The sequence below is a fragment of the Bombina bombina genome, chromosome 2 (assembly GCF_027579735.1).
Source record: "Bombina bombina isolate aBomBom1 chromosome 2, aBomBom1.pri, whole genome shotgun sequence".
Lineage (NCBI taxonomy): Eukaryota > Metazoa > Chordata > Amphibia > Anura > Bombinatoridae > Bombina > Bombina bombina.
In genome coordinates, this window is record NC_069500.1 from 295,426,296 (window position 1) to 295,444,366 (window position 18,071).

Genomic DNA, 18,071 nt, shown 5'->3' on the forward strand with positions numbered 1-18,071 from the left:
ATTACGAATCTGGCAGGTACAGGTGTACCGCTAACTTTTCTTCTGCGACTCGAGCTTACCGCAAATCCCCTTACTTAAATTGCGTATCCTATCTTTTTAATGGGATTTGCCTAACACCGGTATTACGAGTCTTGGAAGAAGTGAGCGGTAGACCCTCTCCTGTCAAGACTCCTACCTCATTTATAAGTCAGTAGTTAAGAGTTTTATGGGCTAACGCCGTAAAATAAAACTCTTAACTAAAGTGATAAAAAGTACACTAACACCCATAAACTACCTATTAACCCCTAAACCGAGGCCCCCCCACATCGGAAACACTTTAATAAAGTTTTTAACCCCTAATCTGCAGACCGGACATCGCCGCCACTGTAATAAATATATTAACCCTTAAACCGCCGCACTCCCGCCTTGCAAACACTAGTTAAATTTTATTAATCCGTAATCTGTTTTCCCTAACATCACCGACACCTACCTACATTTATTAACCCCTAATCTGCCGCCCCCAACGTCGCCGCAACTATATTAAATTTATTAACCCCTAAACTTATGTCTAACCCTAACCCTAACACCCCCTAACTTAAATATAATTTAAATAAAACAAAATAAAATTACTACAATTAAATAAATGAATCCTATTTAAAAATAAATACTTACCTATAAAATAAACCCTAAGCTAGCTACAATATAACTAATAGTTACATTGTAGCTAGCTTAGGGTTTATATTTATTTTACAGGCAACTTTGTATTTATTTTAACTAGGTACAATAGTTATTAAATAGTTATTAACTATTTAATAACTACCTAGTTAAAATAAGTACAAATTTACCTGTAAATTAATAAATAAATTAATAAATAAATAAATAAAATCCTAACCTAAATTACAATTACACCTAACACTACACTATCATTAAATTCATTACCTAAATTAACTACAATTAAATTAAATAAACTAAAGTACAAAAACCTCCCCTCTAAATTACAGAAAATAAATAAATAATTACAATTTATTTAAACTAATTACACCTACTCTAATCCCCCTAAAAAAATAAAAAAGCCCCCCAAAATAATAAAATTCCCTACCCTATACTAAATTACAAATAGCCCTTAAAAGGGCTTTTTGCCGGGCATTGACCTAAAGTAATCAGCTCTTTTACCGGTAAAAAAAAATACAATACCCCCCCATTAAAACCCATTAAAACCCACCACCCACACACCCAACCCTACTCTAAAACCCACCTAATTCCCCCTTAATAAAACCTAACACTAACCCCTTGAATATCACCCTACCTTGAGACATCTTCACCCAGCCGGGCACAAGTGGTCCTCCAGAGGGGCAGAAGGCTTCATCCAGGCGGCATCTTCTATCTTCATCCTTCTGGAGCGGAGCGGTTCCATCTTGAAGCCAGCCGACACAGAGCATCCTCTTCTTCCGACGACTCCCGACGAATGAAGGTTCCTTTAAATGACGCCATCCAAGATGGCGTCCCTTGAATTCCGATTGGCTGATAGGATTCTATCAGCCAATCGGAATTAAGGTAGGAAAAATCCTATTGGCTTATTGGATCAGCCAATAGGATTGAAGTTCAATCCTATTTGCTGATTGGATCAGCCAATAGGATTGAGCTTGCATTCTATTGGCTGTTGTGCATTAAGGTAAAAAAGCAGCTTTAAGAGGTCCTAACGCTGCTTTTTTATGCCCACTGCTATTACGAGTCTTGCAGGTTTAGGGGCACCACACACTTCTTTGGCCTTACTGCAAAACGACTTACGTAAACTTCGTAAAGTCTTTTTTCTATGGGACTTCCATAGCGCTGATATTACGAGTCTGTCCTGAAGGCCAAAAATTGAGCGGTACAACCTCTACCTCCAAGATCCCAAACACATTTAAAAGTCAGTAGTTAAGAGTTTTATGGTACAACGCCGTAACATAAAACTCATAACTAAAATGCTAATTAACACCCATAAACTACCTATTAACCCCTAAACCGAGGCCCTCCCGCATCGCAAACACTAAAATAAAATTTGTAACCCCTAATCTGCCGCTTCGGACATCACTGCAACTATAATAAACATATTAACCCCTAAACCGCCGCACTCCTGCATTGCAAACACTAGTTAAATATTATAAACCCCTAATCTGCCATCCCTAACATCGCCGCCACCTACCCAATCTGCCACCACCCAACGCCACTTAACCCCTAATCTGCCACCCCCAACGTCGCTGCCACTATACTAAATGTATTAACCCCTAAACCTAAGTCTAACCCTAACACCCCCTAACTTAAATATAATTACAATAAATCTTAATAAAAATTACTATTATTACCTAAATAATTCCTATTTAAAACTAAATACTTACCTATAAAATAAACCCTAAAATAGCTACAATATAACTAATAGTTACATTGTAGCTACCTTAGGGTTTATTTTTATTTTACAGGCAAGTTTGAATTTATTTTAACTAGGTACAATAGTTATTAAATAGTTATTAACTATTTAATAACTACCTAGCTAAAATAAATACAAAAAAAACTGTAAAATAAAACCTAACCTAAGTTACAATAACACCTAACCTAACCCTACAATTAAATAAATTAACTAAATTAAAAACAATTAACTAAATTAAATCAAATTAGCTAAAGTACAAAAACAAACAAACACTAAATTACAGAAAATAATAAAGAAATTACAAGATATTTAAACTAATTACACCTAATCTAATAGCCCTATCAAAATAAAAAAGCCCCTAGCCTAAACTAAACTATCAATAGCCCTTAAAAGGGCCTTTTGCGGGGCATTGCCCCAAAGTAATCAGCTCTTTTACCTGTAAAAAAAATACAAACAACCCCCCAACAGTAAAACCCACCACCCACACAACCAACCCCCCAAATAAAATACTATCTAAAAAAACCTAAGCTCCCCATTGCCCTGAAAAGAGAGATAGAATCCACAGCACCAATTTAGGTAAAAGAAATAAACTTTATTTTCACATTACATGCAACGTTTCGGCCTTTATGGCCTTAATCATGCATACAAAACATTTCTGCCTATAGCCACAATATATAGGCTGATCAATTAAAAACTTAATTACTAACAAATTTGACAAAATGTCTCACACAATGTAATTGCTCCCCCTAGTGTTTACCATATTTTATTACACCATTCAAGATTTAACTCTTGAGTTACCTGAAAACAATTACTTAGAGGAGCTACCACTATATACACCAGTGTCATTAAAAACAAGAAAATATAGGAACAAGTCTTACTACAATATTATATATATGTGTGTTAACTATATAAATACATTACTAAAATATTTTACCAATCTCTTTGTATAATTTTACCTTTAAAGAACAAGGATTTAAACAATTGCTGACTTTTGAGTGTTACTAAGCGCTGGGAAATACAAACTAAAAAGCCAGTGGGATAAAAAAAGAGACACCCCTATCTCTCAACAATTGAAACACACTTAATTAATAACCTATTTCAAAAGAGAAAAGGATATTAAAAAAACCCACAGCACTGTTGAAAAACAGCTTAATTTAGTGAATTTGTTGCAATATATGACCAGTGTCCGTAAGCTCAACAGAGGAGATGTTTAGAACTGTCTGTTGTGTTGGCTCAGTTGGTTCCGCATATTTCCTCTGCCTCTCCTGTTCCTTGTAATCCGGGTGTCCATGGTGGTGTTTGTGTTTTCTGCCACCTCTATGCTGCCTTTGTCGCTGGACAAAAAAGCCGGTGATGCCTTCCCTGCTGAGGATTCCACCAAAGACCCTGAAAAGGGCATTTGGATGGGCATTGGATGGGAATTAAAGTAGAAAAAAATCCTATTGGCTGATGCAATCATCCAATATGATTGAAGTTCAATCCTATTGGCTGATCCAATCAGCCAATAGGATTGAGCTCGCATTCTATTGGCTGATTGGAACAGCCAATAGGATTGAACTTCAATCCTATTGGCTCATTGCATCAGCCAATAGGATTTTTTCTACCTTAATTCCGATTGGCTGATAGAATTCTATCAGCCAATCGGAATCTAAGGGATGCCATCTTGGATGACGTCAATTAAAGGAACCGTCATTCAGTAAGAAGACTCCGGATGAAGAGGATGCTCCGCGTCGGACGTGTTGAAGATGGAGCCGCTCCACGTCGGATGGATGAAGATAGAAGATGCCGTCTGGATGAAGACTTCTGCCCGTCTGGAGGACCACTTCACCTGGCTTGGATGAAGACTTCTCCCGGCTTCAGTGAGGACTTCGGCCCAGTTGGATGAAGACTTCTGCCGCTTCCTTGAGGATGGATGTCCAGTCTTCAGAACAGTAAGTCGATCTTCAGGGGGTTAATGTTAGGTTTTTTAAGGGTGTATTGGGTGGGTTTTACTGTTGGGGCGGTTGATTTTTTTTAAGGTAAAAGAGCTGATTACTTTGGGGCAATACCCCACAAAAGGCACTTTTAAGGGCTATTGATAGTTTAGTTTAGGCTAGGTTTTTTTTTGAGGGGGGGCTTTTTTATTTTGATAGGGCTATTAGATTAGGTGTAATTAGTTTAAATATCTTGTAATTATTTTCTGTAATTTAGTGTTTTTTTTGTTCTTTAGCTAATTTGATTTAATTTATTTAATTGTTTTTAATTTAGTTAATTTATTTAATTGTAGGGTTAGGTTAGGTGTTATTGTAACTTAGGTAAGGTTTTATTTTACAGGTACTTTTTTATTTATTTTAGCTAGGTAGTTATTAAATAGTTAATACCTATTTAATAACTATTGTACCTAGTTAAAATAAATACAAACTTGCCTGTAAAATAAAAATAAACCCTAACATAGCTACAATGTAACTATTAGTTATATTGTAGCTAGCTTAGGGTTTATTTTATAGGTAAGTATTTAGTTTTAAATAGGAATTATTTAGGTAATAATAGTAGTTTTTATTAAGATTTATTGTAATTATATTTAAGTTAGGGGTGTTAGGGTTAAGGTTAGACTTAGGTTTAGGGGTTAATACATTTAGTATAGTGGCGGCGACATTGGGGCGGCAGATTAGGGGTCAATAAGTGTAGGTAGGTTGCGATGACATTGGGGGCTGCAGATTAGGGGTTAATAAATATAATGTAGGTGTCGGTGATGTTGGGGGCAGCAGATTAGGGGTTATTACATATAATGTAGGTGTCTGCAATGTCGCGGGCGGCAGATTAGGGGTTAATAAGTGTAAGATTAGAGGTGTTTAGACTCGGGGTTCATGTTAGGGTGTTAGGTGTAAACATAAATTTTATTTCCCCATAGGAATCAATGGGGCTGCATTACTGAGTTTTATGCTGCTTTTTTGCAGGTGTTAGACTTTTTCTCAGCCGGCTCTCCCCATTGATTCCTATGGGGAAATTGTGCACAAGCACGTACGACCAGCTCACCGCTGACTTAAGCAGCGCTGGTATTGGCGTGTGGTAAGGAGCACAATTTTGCTCAACGCTCACTTCTTGCCTTTTAATGCCGGGTTTGCAAAAACCCGTAATACCAGTGCTGCATGTAAGTGAGCAGTGAGAGAAAACTGCTCGTTAGCACCGCATAGCCTCTAAAACAAAACTCGTAATCTGGCCGTTTGCTATCAGATCATCTGATTAGGGTTGAAATGTTGTTGTTACGAATAAAGATGACTATATCTTGCAAGCTAATCGCAAATTAAGTGATATATGTTCTTATAAGAAGCTGTGTAGAAATAACACCAATGAGTTCAAGGTGAAATTTTCAAGATTGTTGGATCAGGCAGTAACATTAGGGATACGAATGCAAGATCGAGTCAGGTTTTAGATTCCTGAATGTCCCTTGTCCCCATCTTTCATCATTTGCCTATTGGTTACAAATTCGAACAACTATTTGAGAGATTCTACCCGTCTCTTGTGTACTTGTGTATAATGCTGAATGGAAGATTGGATACAGGTGGGTTATAGTTGATGCTGCCGCCTTGTACTCAAACATACCACATTCATTAGGCATACGGCAGTGAGATACTTTTTAGATACAGGAACTAGATTTTTGGAGGAGTTTAAATTGTTTCTGTGTGAGGCAGTTGAATTTCTGTTAAAACATAACTTTTTCCTGTCTGACAATAAATATTATCTTCAAGTATGTGGCACTGTGATGGGTACAAAGTTCCCCCCATCCTTTGCCAATTTATTTGTTGGATGATGGGAGAGTTTTTATCTGTATAACAGCACCAACCCATTCGTAAATCAAATTGTGAAGTACATGAGATTCATAGATGACCCTGTATTTATTGTAATGGAACACTTCGATTTCTCAGCATTTATGACATATTTGAAACACAATGACCTTAATTTGAGGTTTTTTGGCAAAATACAAGAAGTGACAATGCATTTTCTTGATCTTACACTGACAGGAGATGCGGGGTCATGGAGAATAATCACTGATACCTTTCACAAGCTTACTTCTTGGAATAACATTTTACACTCTAAGTCATGCCATCCACCACATTTAGTACACTATATTCCCAGGGCTCTTTTTTTGCGATTAAGAAGGAATACCAACTCAGATGAGCTTTTTGAAAATCAGTCTTCAGCACTTACCAATACATTGAAACGGAGGGGTTATGATGATAAAGTCTTGAGGGATACTTTAATGGAGGTCAAGGATGAATCACAGATAAATCTGATTTATTGATCCAGAAAAAAGATAAGATTAACACAGGATTAAGTTGTTTTTTCAACAGAATTTTAACCAAAAGTATGAACCATCCTTAAGAAAATTTTCATTTTAAAAGATGGTGAGCTTTTAGCAACAGTTGTTGACTTATGTACAGAGGAAACCACCTACATTATCCTCACAATTGGCTCCCAGTTAGGTATGTTCTAAGGGTCATGAAAGGAGTAGATGGGTTAAAAGTAAAGGCACCTTCAGGTGTGGCATGGGTCCATGCATTATCCTGTGGTATTTTCAGTATTAGGAGTTTCTTTATTAGCTCTGTGACTCATGAGTCTTTTGAGACCAAATGTTATGCCAATTGTAGGACTGATGTTGTGGTGTACTTACTAGAGTGTAGCCTCTGCTTCCAACAGTATGTAGGTCAGACCTTTATGGAATTCAGATCTAGAATGAGGGAACACATTAGCGATACCAAGCATTAAAACTAAGACTTAGCTATAGCCAGGCATCTTAATCTTGTGCATATGACAAATGACCTGATTGATATGATTGGATACTGTCCCTTTAAATAGAGGGATTATGTTGTAACCATTATTCCTATGATTAAGTGCCAAGTGCGGGCATGAAATATGTAAGGAACCGTTTGGTTACCTGCCTCTTATTTTTTTATCTTTCATTAAAAGTTATTTTTTTAACTTCTACTTTAATAGTACCTTTAAAGGGACAGTCTGCAATAGAATTTGTGTTGTTTAAAAATATAGATAATCCCTTTATTACCCATTCCCCAGTTTTGCATAACCAATACAGTTAAATTAATATACTTTTTACCTCTGTGATTACCTTGTATCTAAGCATCTTCTGACAGCCCCCTGATCAAATTACTTTTTATTTATTATCTATTGATTTGCATTTTAGCCAATTTGTGCTGTGTTGTGCTGACTCCATGGGCGTGAACACAATGTTATCTATATAGCCCACATGAACGAGCAGTCTCCTGTTGTGAAAAGCAAATAGAAAAGCATGTGATAAGAGGCTGTCTGTCTGTAGTGGCTTAGAAACAGGCAGGACATTTAGAGGTTTAAATGTTATAAAGTATAATAATATAACTATGTTGGTTGTTCAAAGCTAGGGAATAGATAGTAAAGGAATTATCTATCTTTTTAAACAATAACAATTTTAGTGTTGACTGTCCCTTTAATTGTGTAGATGTCTGTTAGGTTTTGCCTATTGAGTATGCAGCAGACTTGGCGGCTTGCACCCCCAGGTCTGTATAGTGAACCATGGGATTCCCCACACTTCTGGTGGCGTTAGAAGCACTTACACAGGATCTGGAGCTGCTTGGGTGTTGTGGACTACACAGAATCAACTCCTTACTTGTTGAGTGCTAAATTTTAAGAAGTTCAATAAATAGAAGATTGTTGAGTGAATACATCTGCACAAGGAGCTAAGTGGGAATAGAAATAGAGGGGCAAAATGTATAAATGAAAGTGAAACCTATAATGTTATTGTTTTAGTTAAATAAAAATATTAAATTGTAGAAGGGGGAGGCAGATTGAAACCAGCAAGGTAGGCCACTGTAGATGGTTGAAGAGTCAAAAAGAAACAAATGATAGTAAATACTAAGCAGATAATTCAGGACATAGAACCACCAACATGCAATTCTGGAGGAAACCATTTTTATGTGTGCTACTGGGAGCTACTGTGGAGTTACACAATCTCCAAACTGTGTCCTGAATGGGTAATTTGTTTCTTTGGTTACTATATTGTAAGTGTATAATAAATGAATAGGTTAAAGTGTGAGATCATTTGCCTTGCAATAAAAAAGGAATCCCCCTATGCCAGCATATAGAAAGGCAAAACAGATAAAACATTCCCTTATTAGAAAAACAAACATAGTTCAGCACCTGATACAGCCCTCCTGGGCAGTGCACGCTGGAATGGGGGCCATGGCCATGTCCCAAGTATGTATAGCACAAAGTTCACGTCCACAGCACTTATTGATTCAGGAAAACTTTTTTAATGAAGCATACAAATAAGCAAAAAACAAAAGTGACGTTTCGGGCTCACACGCCCTTAATCATGCATAGGTGTACACAGAAACTATGCATGATTAAGGGCATGTGAGCCCGAAATGTCGCTTTTGTTTTTTGCTTGTCTGTATGCTTCATTAAAAAAGTAAGTGCTGTGGATGTGAACTTTGTGCTATTCCCTTATAAGAGCTGATATAGTTTCTACTAAAATTAGTCAACAGTTATTTATTGGGAGAAAAATTATGGGTTGCTTCCCTTGTTTACACTGTTCTAACTGTAACAATATGATCAAGGGATCCTTTTTAACCATCCAAGAAAAGGAAGGAAATTTAGTATTTAAATGGTATTTTGCCTGTAATACTACCTATGCTATTTATTTACTCAAATGCCCTTGTAGGCAGGTATATGTTGGTGAGACCACCCACCTTTATACGGGAACAGATTACCAAACGTAAGTCCAACATTAGGACTGGATATTTAAAATATCCACAAGGAGCTAAGTGTGAATAGAAATAGAGGGGCAAAATGTAAAAATGAAAGTGAAACCTATAATGTTATTGTTTTAGTTAAATAAAAATATTAAATTGTAGAATGGGGAGGCAGATTGAAACCAGCAAGGTAGGCCACTGTAGATGGTTGAAGAGTCAAAAAGAAACAAATGATAGTAAATACTAAGCAGATAATTCAGGACATAGAACCACCAACATGCAAAAATATTTAAAATATCCAGTAGCAGAACATCTTTTACAGTCTGGTCATAATATTTCAAAGCTGAGGTCCCAGATTATTGAATTATTATTAATATCCCTAGAAGAGAGGGCAATAGAGAAACATTGTTAAAACAAAGAGAGTTATACTGGATCTATAAATTAGAAGCTTTAGTCCCAAATGGAATGAATAAAGATTTTGATATATATTTTCCTGTGATCCTTTTTTTTATTATGGATAAACATGTACTATTTATATGTTCCATTCCTTGTTCCCCTTGTGATTCTGCTCTTATCACAGACATTTAGTGGTTTGTCTAACACTCTTCTTTAATAGATTATTAGTGATCAAGACAAATAAGGCATAAGATTACACAAAGGCATATCTTACTTGAGAGTAGTCAAAAACGACACACCAAAAATCCTTAGAACAAACTTAGAATATTAAATAGAGATGAGTATTTGACATAATACAGTCACATCTCTATTTAATAATAGTTGTAATGGGTTATTAATATCAATACATGTACAATATTACTCTTATAGCATTATATAAAATGCAAGAAATTGGCAGCATCCTGTACTTAGTGATGACACTGTTTTATTTGTATGTAGACTGATGTTGGCTTCAGCTCACTATCTTTTGAAGACTGAGAGCTGTATGTGGCACAATGGGAACTGCTGAAGCCTTTGAATCACCATAATGTAAGAGACTTCAGAAATGTTTTCAATCCATTAACTGATACTACTGGACGTGTGACCAGTTCCAGCAGAGGTAAGCAAAGTGGTGAGTCTAATAACGTTTAGTTTAATTTCAAAATCCATTTTAGTGGCATTAAATGCTACTAAATTATTCAACAAATAGTCATGTTATAATTATACCTTCACCATTAAACCAATATATGATATGAGGTACAGAGCTTTGGTAATTCATAGGATGGTTCCAAAATACTATTATTCAGGTGTATCTTCTTTTTCTGGAGTTTACAGACCATAAAAACATTTTACACAATATATAACATTCTCCTAAACTAAATAATACTGAGATTCTGGTCTTTTTTTCTTACATTCTGTGAAACATGAAGAGTATGTTCAACAACCAGATCTGATAGACAGGAATATAACACAATCAGAGGCTGACCCCAATTTCTTTTTTGGATTGGTGCAAACACTACTCATATTGATTCAAGATTTTAGTTAGATGCATTGTTTCAGTCTTCAGTACAAAATAAGGTACTTCTCACCCCTAAGAGGCGATATGCATCAGATTACAAAGGTGCTGGCACAAATTAAAGGGACACAATACTCATATGCTAAATCACTTGAAACTGATGCAGTATAACTGTAAAAAGCTGACAGGAAAATATCACCTGAGTATCTCTATGTAAAAAAGGAAGATATCTTACCTCACAATCTCCTCAGCTCAGCAGAGTAAGTTTTGTGTAAAAAGTTATACTCAGCTGCTGCCCAGCTGCAGGTAAAATAAAATTAAAAATGAAGAAATGAACAGCAGCCAATCAGCATCAACAGTGCCGAGGTCATGAACTCTTTTACTGTGATCTCATGAGACTTCATTTAACTCTCATGGGATTTCATAGTAAACTTCCTTAAACTGAATAGGAAAATAACATGAGCATGCATGAAAGCTCGCTCCTTCCGCTGTCCCGGGACAGACATACTAATTTGCTGCTTAGAAGTCCTTTACAATGGGATGTGGCTACTGAGAAACTTTTGAGGTAAAATATCTTTCTTTTTTACATAGAGATGTTCAGGTGATATTTTCTAGTCAGCTTTTTACAGCTATGCTGCGTCACTTTCAAGTGTTTAAACATTTGGGTATTATGGCCCTTTACACTTTCTTAATCATAGTTTTATATGTGCATATCTGCTGATAAACAATTCCCTACATTTATCAGGATATTCTAGGTCTTAACACAACAAGATAAAACTGACTGAAGCTATTGTACATGGGCTGAAAACACAAAATTGTGGTTTATGCTTATGGAGCACTAAATGTAAACATTGCTATTAATAACAACTATTTTGAAAAATAATGTGATACCAAAAAAAAATCTTAAAAGGTTCTGCTACTGTATTCTTATGGAGGTTCTAGATAATAAATTTGAGTTGGTTTGATATAGGTTCCATAGGGAGTTAAATGTATCTTTAAGTATGGGGAAATTGTTCTGAGCCTGCAACATTTCAGTGATTGGTTAAATCAGAGCACAAGCTCATTTATATCTCTCACTCATTAACCACGACAAAAGAGACCAGGAAAATAGGTTCCAGCAGTTTAGAAAAGTATTCCTGAACTGCTCTTGATTTGCAAAACCTTTCACATTTGATAAAATTACAGTGCTAAATAATTTTAAAACATTAATTCAGGGCTTAATTGTTGGTATATGATATTAGTTTAATGTCCCTTTAATGTGGCAAATGATTTTCAAACTTATATATACAAAGGGACATACAAACTTAGTTTTTTTTTCTTTCATGATTCAAAGCAAGTGATTTTAAACAACTTTCAAGTTTACTTCTATTATTCTATTATCTAATTTGTTTTGTTCTCTTGGTATTCTTTTTTAAAATAATACTTTGGCTCAGGAGCAGGTACTGATTGGTGGCTAGCTCCCAGTAGTGCAATGCTGCTTCTTCCACAAATGATGCCAAGAGAATGAAGCAAATTATATAATAGAACTAAATTGTAAACTTGTTTAAAATTGTATCCTCGGTCTGAATCATGAAAGAAAAATGTTGGGTTTCATGTCTTTTTAAAAGGGACAGGAAACCCCAAAATTTTCTTTCATGATTTGGATAGAACATACAATTTTAAACAACTTTCCAATTTACTTTATTTTTTCAAATGTGCTTCATTATCTTGTTATCCTTTGCTGAAGGAACAGCATTGAACTACTAGCAGCTAGCTCAACAAAAGTAGTTAGCCAAAAGTAAAATTTGTCTAGCTCCCACTAGTTTAGGATATGTGTGTATTCTTTTTCAACAAGGGATAAAAAGAGAATGATACACATTTGAAAACAGAAGTAAATTTAAAAGTTTCTGGATCATGAAAATTTAATTTTGACTATCCTATCCCTTTAAGAATTTCATCAACAAATCTTTGGATCGTGAGAATTGTAAAGAGGGTGAATTACAGCAGAAATGTAGATACATAAAAGCTGTTAATCCATGCCTTATTCTCCCAAAACAAATTTGGATCATTGCCTTATTTATACAGACGCAAGTAGATTTTGCTGGAGCCATTCCTCAGTTACGGGAACACAGCAAAATTCCACTGGTTCTTTGTCTAAATCCAACAATTTGTTTCTATTATGCTTTAACATACAAACACATAAATGCAGGATTCATGTCTATATTAAAAATAATATTAAAAGGCTGATTTTTGTTTTCCAGCTGTGTTTAAAGTTATTTTACTATCATTATTTAAATGAGATTATTCTGGCCAGTAAAAATGTTTTATAGATCAAATTGGATATAAACCAGTAGCTAAATGTTAGTAAGACATTTTATTAGTATCCAAATAAGTGATTACATTAATGTTTTAATTTATAGATTTAATAATTATCTACATCAGATATCTGGAAAGAAATATTCCCCAAAATGTGTAAAACTGTTGTCTTTATATAAACACAGGTCTACTTGCATATAAAATACCCTTAAGATCCATGTGGTCATAAACTTAGTGGCTAAAGGTTAGGAATTAGTATCCAAATGAGTGATTGTATTAGGTTCTAATTTGTTGATTTTCTCATTATCTATGTCAAACATCTGGACAGAAAATAGATGTTATCTGCACACTTGTTATGTCAGTCAGGGCTGAGTATGTCCTTAAGCAAAACTAATCAACTTTGCTACACTCACACGCACTCAGAAGGGAATTAAAGGAACAGTGTAACTATTTTCTAACCTTTAGTGTTTTCCTAATTGTCTATTTTACCTACTGGAGTGTATTCAATCGTTTACAAATAGCTCATTCGCCTTTATTTTCTCATTTGAAATAGCTGATTTTGCCTATTGTTTCCCCACCTATACTGAACATTTTTGAACTTAGGTTTTAGTTACAAAAAAGCAAACAGACATGTGAACAAGAAGATTTAGATACAACAATGAGGTACTAAAATGTTCATTTTCCATTGTTCTCTCTAAGGGCTAGATTTATCATAGCTGAGGCGTACAGGGGCACATATCAGCTCGCCTGTGGCGGGGCGAAATTACCCGTAGGTAATCAACATTGCACACGAGCGCAATTTTGCGCTCATGTGCAATCCCGCCCCCTGCCCGCGCACAGCCAATCACGTGCGGGCAGGAGCTGTCAATCTCCTCGGTCGGACTCGACCGAGGAGATTGAATTTCGCCACCTTAGAGGTTGCGAAGAGCTTAGGGAAGCAGCGGTCTGGTGACCGCTGCTTGATAAATCACGGCGAGCAAGTTCTTGTGAGAACTTGCTGTCGTAGGGGCTTGATAAATCTAGCCTTAAGTATTGGCCTTTGAGTAAGCAGTAATAAAGATGATAAGGAGGACTTTAAATAATTAAACAGAGAAGATAATGAGGTATTCACTTCCTATAATAATAATAACTAGTATTTATATAGCGCCTTTCTCCCTGTGGGACTAAAAGCACTTTTTCAGCGCTCGCTCTCAGAATTCACCAAATCGGCAGCTGAATAGTAATTATTATTACCCAATTTAATGGTACTCATTTTTATCGACCTCGGAAGGATGAAGGGCTGAGTCGGCCCTGCTGGGATTTGAACCTGTTACCTTGGATCTTTTAAACAGGCTTTTTTTGTTGTAGTCAGGGCATTTACCAACTGAGCTACCTTACTGGCCTACTTCCTACAAGATCAGCCCATTGTGGGCTAGATTATGAGTGGAGTGGTAGTTTATGCTCCCACTCGCGTGTTAATTTTTCTAAACAGAGGCTTTTTGTGTGCATGGGGTAGTGTGTGTATTACAAGTTGAAAGTAAAAAGTTTTTGCTTGTGCGCAAACCTGACACACGCAAAAATCAGAAGTTCACAAAGGCGTTAACGTATTCTCCTATAGACTTTGATGGAGCAAGAAAAGTGGGAAAAAACACCTTACTCACAAAACCCGATTGCGTTTAACCAATGTGTGCTAACCCAACATGAAATATAACTATTTCACTTTTCAATGTTCTTTACATAGAAGACTATGCTCCATGTATTCATATATATATATTTATATATATATATATATATATATATATATATATATATATATAATTATATATATATGTATAAATATATAATTATATATAGGTATTGTTATATATAGGAATATCTATTTAAATTACATAGAACATTCCCCTATGTGAAGAACATTGGAATGTGAAATATTTACAGTAAATACAGTGTAACACATCATTAAATATGAACATAAATATGGTTTTACATGTTTTCAGCTACTTCACTGCAAAGGGTTCCAGTGCACTTATATATGTATACATATGTATTTATGTGTTTATATGTGTATATATGTCTGTTAATACATATATACACATATAAATAAATACATAAGTACACACTCACACACACATTATATATATATATATATACATATATATATATATATATATATATATACACATACATACATACATATATATTTAGACATCTATATGTATGTAGCTTTATGTTAAAGCCCTTTGCCTACCTTTTTTTCTAATACCTGAGACCTCATATCTTTGAGTCCTTATAACTTTTATATGCAATATTTTTTAAACAGTGTTATTATGAGTGTAACTGTACCTTGAAATTTATTTTTGATGTTTATTTAGCAACTTTTTATTCGAGCATAACAGTTAACCAGAGCGCTGAAGTCCCGCTATCCTGATGCACTCAAGCGACCACGTTTACTTTCAATTTCTAATACGGGTGCTACTTCCAACGCGCACAAAATGCAGCCATAAACCCTGTTTCGCTTGCATGGAACGGTTAGCACGCCACTCATATTCTAGCCCTGTATTAGGTTGTTGTTTAAGTTAGCAGAAATACAGTACACTGTCCCTTTAACTTGATTGCTCAAATAATCAAGCTTCTCAGTGTCCTATATTCTGTTGCTACAAGTATGGCTACCCTTGTTAGACAGGGGGGGCTAATGGTATTTTATCAGAGGTTTTGCTTGAGGTACAGAAATTACTTGTTCCCATTATTGACCATAACAGGGACAGTTTATGTAAAGTTCTATGGGGCCATCTGAGTAAGTGAGCAGCAAAGATGTAACTCATCCCAGTCACATAATTAGAAAATAATAGTTGACAGTTTTGCAGATGTGTATTTAGTGTATGATGTGACTATATCATTAATAGCATTGTATTAATAAACATAAAATATAATTGACAATAATACAATAATATACACTATATCAACATAACAAAGAACCCATCATTTGATATATAATATTACAACCAATCAGTTTGCTACACATATTTCTCTAAATAGGCAATATCAGTGGTTATACATATATCATACTCATCATTCCTATAACTGCATTAGAACTCCCTAATTAGTCATTTTTTCCAGTTTTACCACAAACCCTTGAAGATTCATATAGTTATTTGGATGATTAGATCTGGTAAGGAACTAAAACATTGCATGTATTGTTTACTTTAGATCATTATTTACAAATTGCTGATTCAGAGTCAAAGCTGGGGCCAATATATAAATCAGGACAAATCTTTTGCCTTTGAAAATTCCTACTGATTATGTTTATCTGTAGAGTCTATCTTAATTTATCTTAGTTCATAAGACCTAGCAGGCGTATAAACTGTACAGTGAACCAGAAGAGGCACAAAGTATCTGTGTGTTCAGAATGTTTTCATTGAAATCAGGAACATATTTTCTGTAAAATCATTCTCACTCCCAGTCTACCACAATCGCTTTGCTAACAGCTAATTTGAACTTTATTTGTCTATAGCACAGGATACGGGAGCGCCCTTGAGACAATTCAAGATTTTAAGTCACAATTTATAACCTGTCTATATACTCTTAGTAATAATTTGTGGTACATTATTAGCTTTACCACAAAACGTTATTTAGTTATAACAATTTTCACAGTGATAGCAACAATAATTAACTATTGATATCATTAGATAGGAAAAGGATTGTTTTATATTGGCTGCTGCATAGATTGAGCTAACATACAAGCTTATTTCACTCTTGCAAAACTCAAAGACTACTGCTAAAGATAGCACTCATGTGTGGTTAGAATACATATGTGGCACACACTAATCCCATCAAATTAATTGGTTTCTTACCATTTTGGAAATAGCGGGTGCCATAGCCGGGCCTTTGTCTCTCGCGTCTTCTTGGCCTCTCATATGCGTCATAGTAGTTGTAGTTGGGGTTATCTTCTGAGTACTTGTAGGGATTATATGGATCATCCCCCTGCATCTGATCCAGTCTAGCCCTGCCGCCAGCTGTCCTATTCACAGTCTGGGATGGTTGTGCGCTCTGAGGAAGCGCTGCACCCTGGCGCCCGTCTGTAGTATCCTGCGCACTACTCTGCTGCCTCCCTGCAGCATCTTCAGCTGGACTGCTCTGTCTATTTGCCTGGAACCAGTGACGTTTGACAGGTGCTCTTGGCTGCTGTGCTGTGGTGTCCTGTCGCTCCCCAGTATGAGGTGGCTCAGGTCTGGAAGCCTGGGATTCTCTCCCTGCACCATTAGTCACAGAGCTGTTCCTGCTGCTGAGCAGGAGCACAGGGTTAGGTGGAGCACCGGCTGCACTCTCCCTTTTCCGGGCAGGTTGGTACTCAGAGCCTTGGCTCAGCAAGCTGAATACCCTTCCGTTACTCTGCCACTGCACCCTCTGCCTCCATAAGGCATTATGGCCATTTGGGTTTCTCTGCTGCTGGCAGCTCCCTTGCAAAATGCAACTGAAGTACACAGCAAGCTGGAATACAACTATACCAAAAGCACTACTCATGTTTTAGACACTTGTCCTTGTTTAAATAAATGTAAAACAATACTAAATTCACATTCAATTGCAAATGTGAAACAAAATAAAAAGAAATCTAAAGCTTTTGATATTAACTGCTCAGAATAACTCAAGCACTATAGTGCAGCAAAGAGGAGCCAACAGCTTCTCATCATCTTATGACTTTGCTGGTGATTGTAGTGGGGAAAGAGGAGGAGGAATGGGAGTTTTTAAAGTTTCTTGGCACTTTTTTTTGTAAAAAAAAAGTTATACAAGGATTTCTGGCCGGCTGCCGTCTCTGTTATTTATTCACGTAATGCAATTGAGAACATGGAAAGCAGCATATATCTGAAATCTGCCTATCCCAAGTAAAACAATCACAAATTCACATGGCAAGTCAACAGATTGATGTTTAGGACCCAGGGACCCTTGGGATACTGAGTGGGGACAACATGTGGCAGCCTCTGGAGACTTTACAGAGGTCACCTCAAGGACAATATTAAAGGAATTTAGCTCAAATCCACACACTTTTGGCAGCTCTGAACAGTTAAACTATGCACAAGTTAAATGCTATTAGCCTTTGGATGCTGGGAACATCGGATAAAAAACAATATCTGTTCAAAGGAGCGACAGCTCAAAGGAGTGAAATAAATACTGTATCAAGCACAACACCTGCAAAAATGAAAAAAAAAAAAAGTTTAAATAGACTGACAAAAAAAAAAAGAAA

General features: G+C 36.0%; 1 protein-coding gene across 1 annotated transcript in view; it reads right to left on the reverse strand.

Annotated features, from left to right (window-relative positions):
* Nucleotides 1-17,524, reverse strand: part of LOX (lysyl oxidase) — a 117,658-nt gene extending 100,134 nt beyond the window's left edge. The window contains exon 1 of the mRNA XM_053700485.1: nt 16,684-17,524. Coding sequence (XP_053556460.1) covers nt 16,684-17,353 — 670 coding nt within the window. The 5' untranslated portion in view covers nt 17,354-17,524. The remainder of the gene's footprint in view (nt 1-16,683) is intronic.
* Between the last annotated feature and the right edge of the window lie 547 nt (nt 17,525-18,071).